At 39.9% G+C, this 12754-nt stretch overlaps 1 protein-coding gene across 4 annotated transcripts in view; it reads left to right on the forward strand.

Annotated features, from left to right (window-relative positions):
- The window catches only part of LOC124282622 (unconventional myosin-VIIa-like), a 59225-nt gene that overhangs the window by 14339 nt on the left and 32132 nt on the right, over positions 1–12754 (forward strand). For 3 of the 4 annotated variants that reach the window (XM_046718651.1, XM_046718650.1, XM_046718652.1), the window contains 8 exons: positions 37–102; positions 999–1137; positions 2153–2259; positions 2922–3033; positions 3219–3360; positions 4135–4252; positions 4576–4717; positions 8301–8372. In XM_046718651.1, coding sequence (XP_046574607.1) covers positions 37–102; positions 999–1137; positions 2153–2259; positions 2922–3033; positions 3219–3360; positions 4135–4252; positions 4576–4717; positions 8301–8372 — 898 coding nt within the window. Of the gene's footprint in view, positions 1–36; positions 103–998; positions 1138–2152; positions 2260–2921; positions 3034–3218; positions 3361–4134; positions 4253–4575; positions 4718–8300; positions 8373–11294; positions 11443–12754 lie in introns of all 4 variants that reach the window. The other variant, XM_046718653.1, reaches the window with a different exon arrangement.

Genomic DNA, 12754 nt, shown 5'->3' on the forward strand with positions numbered 1-12754 from the left:
ATAAGTGATCCATCTATTGTTTATTTATTTTCCCAGACAAATATCGGAGACATCCTCTTGTCCGTGAACCCACAACAAACGATTCCTCTCTATGGCTCTCGGGTAGGTATTGTAAAGTGTGCTACAATATAAGTTGTTCACTGGTCACGAGGGGGGCATGGGTTGATGTACCCTCGATGTTTGTTTATGTTCCCTGAGCCCGAAGGGTACATCAACCCATGGGCCCCGAGGGACCAGTGAACAACGTATTTATCTTACCGAACACCTTACTGTTAATTTTGAATGGTTTGAAGCACGGCTAAAAATCTTTTTGTAGCCATCGCTAGATTTTGCTGACAAGAAAAACAGATTTAGAGTTATCTCGCATTCGCAAAACATCGGTAATTTCCGTACATCATACGTGATTCAATTTCATTCGAGATAAAGAATTACTACAACGAACTACCAAAATGAGTTGCCAATGACAGCGGGGTACATTGAAATGTTACTCGCTTCTAAGCGGGGTACATTGAAAATAATAGAAGAGCCCTCAGAGAAGCGACATTTATGTGTGAGGTAAGATAATGGAGCGAATCCAGCATTTCGACTCGAGCTAAGAAGTATATGTCTGTTGGGTTCTTTAGAAGAAGCAACATCTCCCGTTTGAGGACAAGTTTAGGGCAACTGGTTGCTTACCGATTGCTTGTACAAAGCGATCTAAGGCTGTTGGAAGGCTATGTTGAAGAATGTGAGTTACGATCACCTTAGCGCTGCGATCGTTTTATGGAACGGGGCCCTGTTCCAAAAACCAATCTTAAAGTTACGGTGATCAACTCCCATTCTTTGAAAAGACCATTGCCATAGTGGAAGCGATACGATCGCTTTTTGACATATGATTTCCACGGTGAAAAAGCGTATCCTGCAACCTATTCTGCCCTCGAAGTTTTAGTTTATCATTTGTTCGGCTTTTTGTTTTGTGTTTCTTTCAATTCTGAAAACACCAACTGTTGGTGCTGCAGGTTGGAGATTTCTACAGAGATGTGCCCTCTGCCGTGAGTCAGCAGCCACACATCTTTATGACAGCATGTCGTGCCCATCGCAACCTGCAGATACACAACAGGGATCAGGCTATTCTTCTGTCAGGGGAGAACGGGTCAGGTGAGTCCATGTCGTGCCCATCGCAACCTTCAGATACACAACAGGGATCAGGCTATTCTTCTGTCAGGGGAGAACGGGTCAGGTGAGTCCATGTCGTGCCCATCGCAACCTTCAGATACATAACAGGGATCAGGCTATTCTTCTGTCAGGGGAGAACGGGTCAGGTGAGTCCATGTAGTGCCCATCGCAACCTTTAGATACATAACAGGGATCAGGCTATTCTTCTGTCAGGGGAGAACGGGTCAGGTGAGTCCATGTCGTGCCCATCGCAACCTTTAGATACATAACAGGGATCAGGCTATTCTTCTGTCAGGGGAGAACGGGTCAGGTGAGTCCATGTCGTGCCCATCACAACCATCAGATACACAACAGGGATCAGGCTATTCTTGTGTCAGGGGAGAACGGGTCAGGTGAGTCCATGTCGTGCCCATCGCAACCTTCAGATACATAACAGGGATCAGGCTATTCTTCTGTCAGGGGAGAACGGGTCAGGTGAGTCCATGTCGTGCCCATCGCAACCTTTAGATACATAACAGGGATCAGGCTATTCTTCTGTCAGGGGAGAACGGGTCAGGTGAGTTCATGTCGTGCCCATCACAACCATCAGATACACAACAGGGATCAGGCTATTCTTGTGTCAGGGGAGAACGGGTCAGGTGAGTCCATGTCGTGCCCATCGCAACCTTCAGATACATAACAGGGATCAGGCTATTCTTCTGTCAGGGGAGAACGGGTCAGGTGAGTCCATGTCGTGCCCATTGCAACCTTCAGATACACAGCAGGGCCTAGATTTTCGAAGCTCTATTAGCGCTAAGACAGTCGTAAGTTAATGTTAATGTATGGCACTTACGACTATCTTAGCGCTAAGAGAGCTTCGAAAATCTAGGCCCAGGGATCAGGCTATTCTTCTGTCAGGGGAGAACGGGGTCAGCTGAGGTTATACCATACCCATCGCATAAATATTTTTTGAACAAAGCTAAATATACAAATTGATAAATCTCTTAATCTGTTTCAGGAAAGACAGAAGCTGTGAAAATCCTAGTGTCCCAATTCGGGCGCCTGTCGACAGTCACACCACATCAGGGTCCTCCACAGAGCGATGTAGCCAGTCTGCTCAATGCGGTTTGCATACTTTGTTTCTGTAAAGGTTAGGCCAGTAGGACCTGGCACCGAGTATTCAACTAGCCATTTCAACGGCGAAACATCAGGGGTCCGAGCGTTCTAACCAATTTATTTAAAAAAGGAGCATCGACGGTAGAAAAACAATTCAGTTGCTTGATGCCTGTTCATTCAAATACACATTAGCCATGGTAGTTGTCTGGGCCATGATGGCTGTGTATTGGATTAACTAAAGGTGAACCTTTGGGGCATGTGTAATCTGTACTGTTAATTATATTTCAGAAAGCTTGACATTTGTCTCCATAGGATTTTCCCACGAAAAAGAATTATGTACACGTTTCACAAAATGTGGATTTTCTAGTATCTGAACAGCGCATTTTCTGTTAACCTGTTTGACAGAAAATGCTTCTCTTTCGGGCATTGGGCAGTTTGGTCGTTATATAAGCTCGTGATTTTTATCATAAAATGATCAATATTCTTACGCATTAGCATCACACAGACAGATAATTCTGCAGCGTAAGTATGAAAGTATTTCGCAAATCCTGTGACATATATTCTTAATATGTTGGCATACAAAAAGAAGTCGTTATTATTTTATAACTTTAACCTTTTTCGTTTGTGTCTTTACCATACTAAAAGTATTTTAGCAAATTTTTCATGTTCAGGCAATGTCCCTGTTGGAGGAGTTTGGCAACGCGGATGTCGGTATCAACCGCAACTCCAGCAGACACGGCAAGCTTGTGGACCTCGCGTGGGATGACGGGAAGCTCGTCGGAGGTATCACGTGATTGAAACGTTTAACGTCTTTGTAAAATGAATTGCACCTTCAAGATAATTTGCAAATTGACGGCGATATCACTCTAAACTGGTTGGCGTCCAAGTGAAACTCCTGTAACAGAACATTTTTCAAATTCACATCAACGTATTTTGAAAGGTTAGTTATCTTTTCGTGTGTTTCAAAGCCGAAATAATGGTTTGGGGTCTGGAAAAGAACCGCGTGATGTTCTCAGAACCCGGGGAAAAGAATTTCCACGTCTTCTACAGAATGTTGGTTGGATTCGACCAGGAAATGCTGACACGACATAAACACCATCAGTCCTACAGGTGAGTGAGTTCTTAACGCCGCATTAACATCAACTATTCTTAGCTAGAACTACTGATTGACATTATTGACCTATGTCCTAGGAAAATGGCGTCCTGCAGGTAAATACCATGATTCTCGTCCATATCCATGACGAATGGCCTCACTGGCTTTGTTTGGCGTACCCTAATGTAACATAAATCCTAGCCTCATATGCCATGCAGTGCTATGTATATCACTTACATATTGCTCAGTAGCCTACGATCTGGGATAGAAATGATCTGCTGCAATCCATGCTTGGCGAAATTGGTGACTAAAGGGATCGGTCAGATGGTCAAACCCGCTGAATTTGTTGATGCTTGCCATCTTGTCGCAAATGAATAGATAGATGTTCATGATGTCAGTCATTGGGTTGTGTGGTGCAGGCTCTATTGGTTACAGACTGACGTCATATAGGTGGGATATTGATGCGTATAGCTTCAAACAAACAAACAAACAACTAACCAAACAAACAAACCCAACTTCAACATGTAGCTAATATTTCTGCTGAGCTATTCTCGGAATCACGGTAATGCTGTCCCTTTGGCATGTCAGAATCCTGTGATCATGATTCGAATCCCTGATTTGTCCTGGGTTTGTCTGTGCCACACAAATCCTCCTGGGTTTCACAAGAGTGGTAAACGTATATGATCTGCATCAATTCGGGCTCTACTTCATCCAGCTGATAGGCTGTCATGTAACCCGAAACAGTTTTAAACCGTATTCCTCATTTTGAATATTCTTATATATTTTTTCAGAATCCTGGAGCCGAGTGATGGGGGTCAGATATACCGGGACGTATCTGACGCAGAGGAGAACAAGGCACATTATACATACCTCCGCGAATATCTCAATACACTCGGCATAGAACACCAGGTAACATGAAGCGAAATGATTTCTCACTGAACAGTCCCTTTTCGTCAGTTTAAAATGATCTTATAAAATATTTCGCAACGTCAGATTCCAACTCCTCTTTCATTGGTTCCAACCTCGAGATTCCTCATGTAGCGATCGTTCTGCCTTTGAGAATGTGTGATGGACTATATACTGGCTTCTTGCGTGCTACGTGTTACGTGTTACATGTTACGTATGCACTAAGATTGTATCGTTGTTCTTGCAGCCAGCGGGTAACACTCCATTATTTACAGTTTTGAGAAAGTAACTGAACTCTAATTCATTTACTTGATTAAATGTTTTAGACGTTCCGATCAGGCCGACAGACAGCAGGGAACGCCATATTTGAAGTTTTGAGTGCATTGTTGCATCTTGGGAACATTCATTTCGCGCCAGATCCGGAATCGGATGCAGCTTTTGTGGCAAACCAGACGGAAGTTGAGGCAGGTGAGACAAGGAGAACATTTGAAAAGTAGCAGAATTAAAAGCAAAACAATTATTTTGATGCTTGTAGAAATATGCAATATGATTGAATGTGTCTTTCTCTAAATTTAGTCTGTGAGCAATAAGAGAATTGTACTTAATACATGCAAACTGTTAAGGATGTACTGTACATTGTTCTGTTTTGACGTTTCAAATCAGAATGAACAGCCTCTTTTCGTCAGTTTCCAGTGATGTAATAAAAAATTGTATGTAATACATGCACACTGTTAAGGATGTACTGTACATTGTTCTGAGATAGGCTCAGAACTTTTCAGCCTAAATTCGTACTCATCTGCCGGACAACGTTAATTATAAAGTTGTACACACGGATGATAAGAACGTCTACCCACGCCATTACCGTCTGAACCACGGCTCTGTGATATCGGTTAAGTGACAACCTAATCAGCACGAAAGAGTAACTTCAAAACACATCCCTATGTCTACAGGCGATCTCCTTCACGCCTACATAATATATCATAATGACATTCCCTTGAAATTACAAGGAATTAGGTGGCGCTTTTGAAGATTCGTTGTCCCCGGTGATAACACCTCGTAACGGTCGGTTGTGCGTCAATTAATGCCTGGCCTCGCGCGTCTCATACAAAGATCTTTGAGTGAAGTCGACGGATGATATTCCGGATGTGTCACTGATTGAGATCACGTCCTTTATGTTCTCAGTGCCACCATCGAGTAGATTGAAAAAATAAAAAATGACACACTTTATATTGTGATTTGAATGTGGCTTAACCAATCCCCTTAAGTGTTGTGTAATTGTGTATATCGTTGTTGTAAATTTCTATCTGTGAAACATGCGTCAGGACAATTCGATAACTAATATCTCTCTTTACATATGAATCGGTGAGGTGAGGTGAGATTGGGTTTAACATCGTACTTGAGAATATTTCGCTCATATGACGACGTGCATGCGTGTGTATGTGTATGTGCAGCTGCTTGTACTAGCCCAGACTTAAGCTGGTTTTATAGTGCTAGCTCACTGAGATACCATGCCGCAGTGAAGCATGAATATCCCACTCAGACACATTATACTGACTCCGAGCCGACCAGTCCTTGTATCCATTAATGCCGAGCGGCAGGCAGGGACCAACAAGTACCATATTTTAACGTCTTTTGGTATGACGCGGTCGGGGATCGAACCCGCGACCTTCCGCTCTCCGGGCGGACGCTCTAACCACTACACCACGGAGGCGGTCAACATATGACTCGGATTTTTGGCAACATTAAATAGAAAATCATAAGAAATAGTTGCTAAGTCTATTGTAGTACAATTGACAATTTAACAGTTGACGTGCGTTTGCATGTGTTTGTGGAGGCTGCTAGTGGTGGAGCAAAACCTGCTATCATCGCTATTGAAAAAAACAACCCCAAAACCGTTTCCGAACAATTCAGCCCCAGTTTCAGATGTATAAGCGACCTAGTGTCCTTCAACAATACAAAGATAATCACTATGTTTGACTAATCTACCAAGACACTCAATGAGAGAACCGAGAAACTATAGTCAGGGTCTTGTCGGGGTTTGCGCATAGAACTTCTCTGCACCAAGCTGCACCACATGAATGAAGCTCAAGCTAATGGCATTTTGAAATGCTTGCAAGAAACTTGTTTAATCTATACAAATTTCACGGAAAGACTTCCGCTTCTGTACATTCAAGCTAAGATTTTCAAACAAGGTTTCCCTTTTTTCCCAGGCGGTGATGGTTTGAATTTACAATACGACATCTTAAAGTAATCCTAACAGATAATTGCATTCTTCAGTTTCGAATTTCAGGCTTGCTTAGCACTAAACATGTTACGACTTTGTGTATTACTACTTAGTGCTAAAAGTGACTCAATTACGATGTTTGAAACTTGGTTAAAAACTGTGCAGGTTTAAAGCGTTTCAACGTTTGGTGAGATACAATCATTTACATTTGATATTACGTCAGTCATCTGAAAATTATGCGATGTTAGCAAAATATCGTAGGTGTTCCATACAAATTGTTGGGAGGCATTCGTTTGAATTTGTCCAGTGAAATGTATTGATAAAACGCTTTAACATGTCACTGTTCAGAAAAAAAATTCTTCACCCATTTATGTCCTCTGAAGGATTAACATAAAAATCAATATTATTCCATTTACGATGCAACTCTTTTCGACAATCACATTTGCTGTATTTTCGTATTTCTCCTTCCCGAGTTACATGCATCTGTGTTCCATTGTGGATACTGTAGGTTGGTCGATATGAAGCAAATATTAAAACAGCGTCGTCTTTGATTTAAAACGTACACATAACCACAATGAATCTTTGATGAATGAATGAATGAATGAATGAAAGACTGACACCGACCACTCGACTGAAGTAATATGACGATCGGATCAATGAACGATAGTACCACATTTACCCGCATTTAATGCGACGCATATTTGTTTCCTTAACACTACCAATATGCTTAAAGCGGGAATTCCGACAGTCTGTGTGTTTGTAGTAGATCGATGGTTATGATGTTGATCACTGGATTATCTGGTCCAGACACGATGATTTACAGACCGCCGCCATATTGAAGGAATATTGCTGAGTGCGGCCTTCAACAACAGACAGCCAAAGTGTAGTTAACATGGCAACAAACCATTTAGCAGTACAGTGGAACTGTGGTATCTTGAACCCTACACATAAAAACATGCAATTGGACTGTACAGTTGAATATGTTTGACATTTATAACAAAACTCTATACTTCCCAATAGGAAATATACAGCATTTTTTCCTATTAAACTTTAATTTTGTTTATCTGAATACAGATTCAATCAGGTAACAATATACGTGTATTCAGTAAGGTGAGTGTTGCCCAGTGTCTGGAGTGGAATGTCGTTGAAGACATCAAATATCTCAAGACTGACATTGTATCGTGAAGAGATTGTCATCTTTATGTGGTATACATAGGATCAATAATAAAAACATGTATTATGTTCACTAAGCTCTCGCACAATACATCTGTTGTATTTATGACATATTTACAATACAGAAAAAGAATATCCCAGTCAGAAAAATAGAAAAAACAAATTTGGTGACATTTTAAAGGATGCAATCAGTACTGACTTACACGTTCACACACGTATATGTTGCCTCCATGGTGTACTTGACAGTTAGTCTGGCTGGAGGATGGAAAGTCGAGTGTTCTGTTCCCTGACCGCGTCATACCAAAATTAGTTAATAGATGGCATCTTTGTTAGAGTTTCATGGCGTTAAGTAATATTAAACTGGCGCCATCGTCCTTGTGTCATTCTGCGTTGTAATTTCAGAGGATATTCATTCTTTTCTAAATATACTGAACAAATAGGTGAGGGATATGAAGGATTTGTTTTGGGACAGTTTTCTTTAATCGTTTGCTGAGTCTTCGCCGCAAAGCCATGGATATTCACGATCCCTAACATATTTGATCAGTATATTATGAAATCTTGCAACACGCACATATATAAATAACAAACAGCCAGTACAAACATTTAGGTTACCATCAGTATACAAGTTTACATTGTGTGTAATATATTCTTCAGCTGCCGATTTGTTGGGAGTTCAAGCGCAGGACATTTCTGGGTTGTTCTTGACACGCTTTGGATATTCAGGAGGTAGGTGAAATTAATGACCGTTGTGACAATAGTCATCACGAGCATAAAGCATGAGCTTCCTAAATCATGCTCCTGACATGACATAACCTATGTCAAGGGATTGGTTCCATAATCCTCACTTGAACAGTCTGACCTCAGGGAGTGAACTCCAGCAAACATCATATTTCCCCCTGTGGCTCCAGTCATGTGGTTTGGAAACCTTAGTTAATAACTAGGGATAACTTCAGAGTGGGTTAAGTCGGTACGCGATGTTGTCATCGGTAGAATACACAAACTGAAGAAGAGGAAACAGAATTGGAATAGACCCATTCTGTTCCATCCAGTGGTCATCCAAAGTCTGGCTGCCCTGCATGCAAAGCCTGTAGTTATTCCCGCTGACAAGGTCTCAAATAACATAACCATTTTATGTAAACATCATTACCAAAATTGTTTGATCAATGAGCTTGGTATACATGACATATGAAATAATACCACATATAAAGCCAGTATGTTTACTGAGGAAGAAATCTGCCTAAACCATTCAACGGTGCTATCAACGTTTGGCTTGACCCTAAAACCTGAACACATGTCCATTCCTCTTTTCCCTGGATTCCAAAACTGCATAAAAATCCGTACAAGAGAGATTTATGGCTGGTTCCAGCAAATGTACCAACAAATCCCTGAATGCTGGACTTTCTCATTGATAACATCTTTGTGAAATTTTGGGGTAAAACATTTCGCCAAGAAGTAGGCATCCCCATGGGCACCAATTGTGCTCCCCTCCTTGCGGATCTGTTTCTTTATGCATATGAATCAGAATTTTCTTTGGGTTGGCAAAATCAAAACAAGGTAATTTGGCCAAGAAGTTTAACTTAAGCTTCCGGTACATCGATGATTTAATATCGTTCAATAACCATCAAATAGCCAATTGCCTTCCACTGATTTACCCACCTGAACTTGAAATTAAGGAGACAAGTGAGACCGCCTCAACTGTTTCATATTTAGATCTATGCATAAAGATTCAGAGTGACAAAAAAACTCTCCACAAGGCTGTATGACAAAAGGGATGATTTCAACTTTCCAATAGTCAACTTCCCTTTCATGTCGAGCAATATTCCAACAGCTCCAGCCTTTGGTGTTTACATTTCACAACTTTTGAGGTACAATCGAGCGTGCTCTTTTTATCAGGATTTCAAAGAGCGTCATACCACTCTTGCTCAGAAGTTGTTTGATCAAGGTTACAACATTCAAGGCCTCAGTAAAGCTTTCAAGAAGTTTTATGGTAGACATGTGGAGGACATTTAGAAATTTGATGCATCAGTGACAAAAATGATGTCCGATGCAATTCCCTATTTTGACTTATACCATACGTTCCCGAATTATTTCAGGTGAACAATTGACTAGACTTAGCATATGTTTATGACGGGTGCCACCGGTGGGGCAGGATACGCTCACCTTTTAACACCTGGTATCATCACTATTTCATAGTGATTCATAAACACATGCTCTGTCATCGTCTGTCATCGCATGGTGACAATCACTGGATTGTCTTGTCCAGACTCGATTTGTTTACAAACAACATCGTACAGCTGTAATGCTGCTGAAACAAACATATACTCATGTTATAGTCACAATTGTACAATCGACTCTGCTTTTAGCAGAGATTTCTTATAGGAATATGAGAATTATAAGTGTGGTATGAATACGGAAATCGTTGTCTTTCAACCTCAAAGTGAAGTTGTACGAATCGAAGGACACAGGCATGATCTCGATCGCTAAAATAGACCTACCCTTACCAATTACATCCTCAACGTCGGCACCAATCACAGTTGTATTTTTATTTAAATCAGTTTAATATAACCCGTTGTGACCAGACTCCTTAAAAACCCGCTTCAATCTGAAACGCCGATGTATTTTTTAAAATCGATTGTTCTCTTGTAGCCATATTTTGTTAAATAATTAGGAGCCTGGGCTCAGGAAGAGGACTCTTGAGAGTTTGGTTAATTAAATATGGAGTCTGTGATCGCCTCCATCTGTCAAAATAGTCTTATGAAGTCTCACCTTTGACCGGTGGGCACTACATTTCAAAAGTTTCTTCACATGAAAGTAGCGTCGTCTACGACCACTACAGCGCGGTTAAAGCACAGCGGATGTTGCACGAAAATGGTTCAGATGGTGACGTTGTTGGAAAGGAGGCGTTGATAGGCGTTGAAGTTCTTTTGGTATCTGTGATGTCGTAGCGCCACTGATGGAGGCGTTGTCGTCCTTGGTTCCTTCATCTGTAACCGCACTGCTGTCTGATATGCTTAAACTGTTGTTATTATGTTATGGCTGGGACGAAGACGGGTCCTTGTCTGTCATACATTAGGGTACATAAGACAGAGGTACTCTGGATTATTATCGTGCCGATAAATGGGATATCGGATGGGTAGTCAGCCATGATGACCAGCGGATCCCCACTATTTTTCTGTCTTACGACAATGTGATATTCTGGTCTTGAGGATATAGTTATGGTATGATTACAGGTCACAATGAATTCTTGTCATAAGTGATAGTTTCAGCAGGTATTCAAATGACCCAGAAGCTAAGGTGCACCAACCCACATAGCAATCCAGGGGCTCTGGGGACTAACCGAAGATATTTGTTAACTCGCGATGCTACTTCAGGGTGGACGGGATGGTTCACATTCGAGAGTGTAAACAGAATTGTATAAACCATGAGAGATAGAGGCCTTCGGTTGATTGTGTTATATACATTCAAATTCTAATATCAATGTCCACTGTGAGTATATTCAAAGACAACCTAGAAGCCATTCTATGGGCATGGGCTCTATGGGTTCTATAGTAGCGCCAACAAAGTAGCGACAGCGGCATACCCAGGGAAACAGGCTAAAATAGGTTTTTTTATGACATTCCTAATTATTTGTGTTTTCACCTGCTCCAGGTGAACGGATGATGTATAGGCGAGATACAAGCGGCGCCAGTCTGACCAGGAACTCTTTAGTTCGGCACATCTATTTCCAGCTCTTTGAATGGGTGGTCAAAATGATCAAGAACAGACTTGCTCCATCTGGACAGTATAGACACAAGTCGTAAGCTGTATGTTATAGTTCTTTAAACTATAATATATCGTGTATTCTCCAGGTCCATATAAATACAATACAGTCTGCCATGTAAGTATCGTCATGAATAAGTATATATGTTCTGTATATAAGTTGCGCCACGAATGAGTATATTTGTTCTGTCTATACCCAATACACGTAGTAATATACATAGCGTCATGAATACGTGTATACATTCTGTCTATAATTAGTAAAGTCTATAATGTAGATTTTGTCAGGAATAAATATACATGTTCTGCATATAAGTTGGATCATGAATAAGTATCGACATTCTGTCTATCATCAATACAGTCTATAATGTAAGTAGGATCATGAATAAGTATATATGTTCTGTATATATGAATAGTGTCATGAATAAGTATATATGTTCTCTATGTAAGTAGTGTCATGAATAAGTATATATGTTCTCCATATAAGTAGTGCCATGAATAAGTATATATGTTCTCTATATAAGTAGTGTCATGAATAAGTATATATGTTCTCTATATAAGTAGTGTCGTGTGAATAAAAGTATATATATATTCTGTATATATGAGTAGTGTCATGAATAAGTATATATATGTTCTGTATATATAAGTAGGGTCATGAATAAGTATATATGTTCTCTATATAAGTAGTGTCATGAATAAGTATATATGTTCTCTATATAAGTAGTGTCATGAATAAGTATATATATATTCTGTATAGATGAGTAGTGTCATGAATAAGTATATATATGTTCTGTATATAAGTAGTGTCATGAATAAGTATATATGTTCTGTATATATAAGTAGTGTCATGAATAAGTATATATATGCTCTGTATATATGCCTGTGTATATAAGTAGGGTCATGAATAAGTATATATATGTTCTGTATATATAAGTAGGGTCATGAATAAGTATATATGTTCTGTCTTTCATCAATACAGTCTATAATGTAATTAGGTTCAGGAATGAGTATATATGTTCTGTATATAAGTAGTATCATTAATAAGTATATATGTTCTGTCTATTATCAATACAGCCTATAATGTAAGTAGGTCATAAATAGGTATATTTGTTCTCTATATAAGTACTGTCATGAATAAGTATATATGTTCTCCATATAAGTAGTGTCATGAATAAGTATATATGTTCTCTATATAACTAGTGTCATGAATAAGTATATATGTTCTCTATATAAGTAGTATCATGAATAAGTATATATGTTCTCTATATAAGTCGTGCCATGAATAAGTATATATGTTCTCTATGTAAGTAGTGCCATGAATAAGTATATATGTTCTCTATGTAAGTAGTGTC

Source organism: Haliotis rubra, unplaced genomic scaffold, assembly GCF_003918875.1.
Source record: "Haliotis rubra isolate DU_JTF1 unplaced genomic scaffold, ASM391887v1 Scf30, whole genome shotgun sequence".
Lineage (NCBI taxonomy): Eukaryota > Metazoa > Mollusca > Gastropoda > Lepetellida > Haliotidae > Haliotis > Haliotis rubra.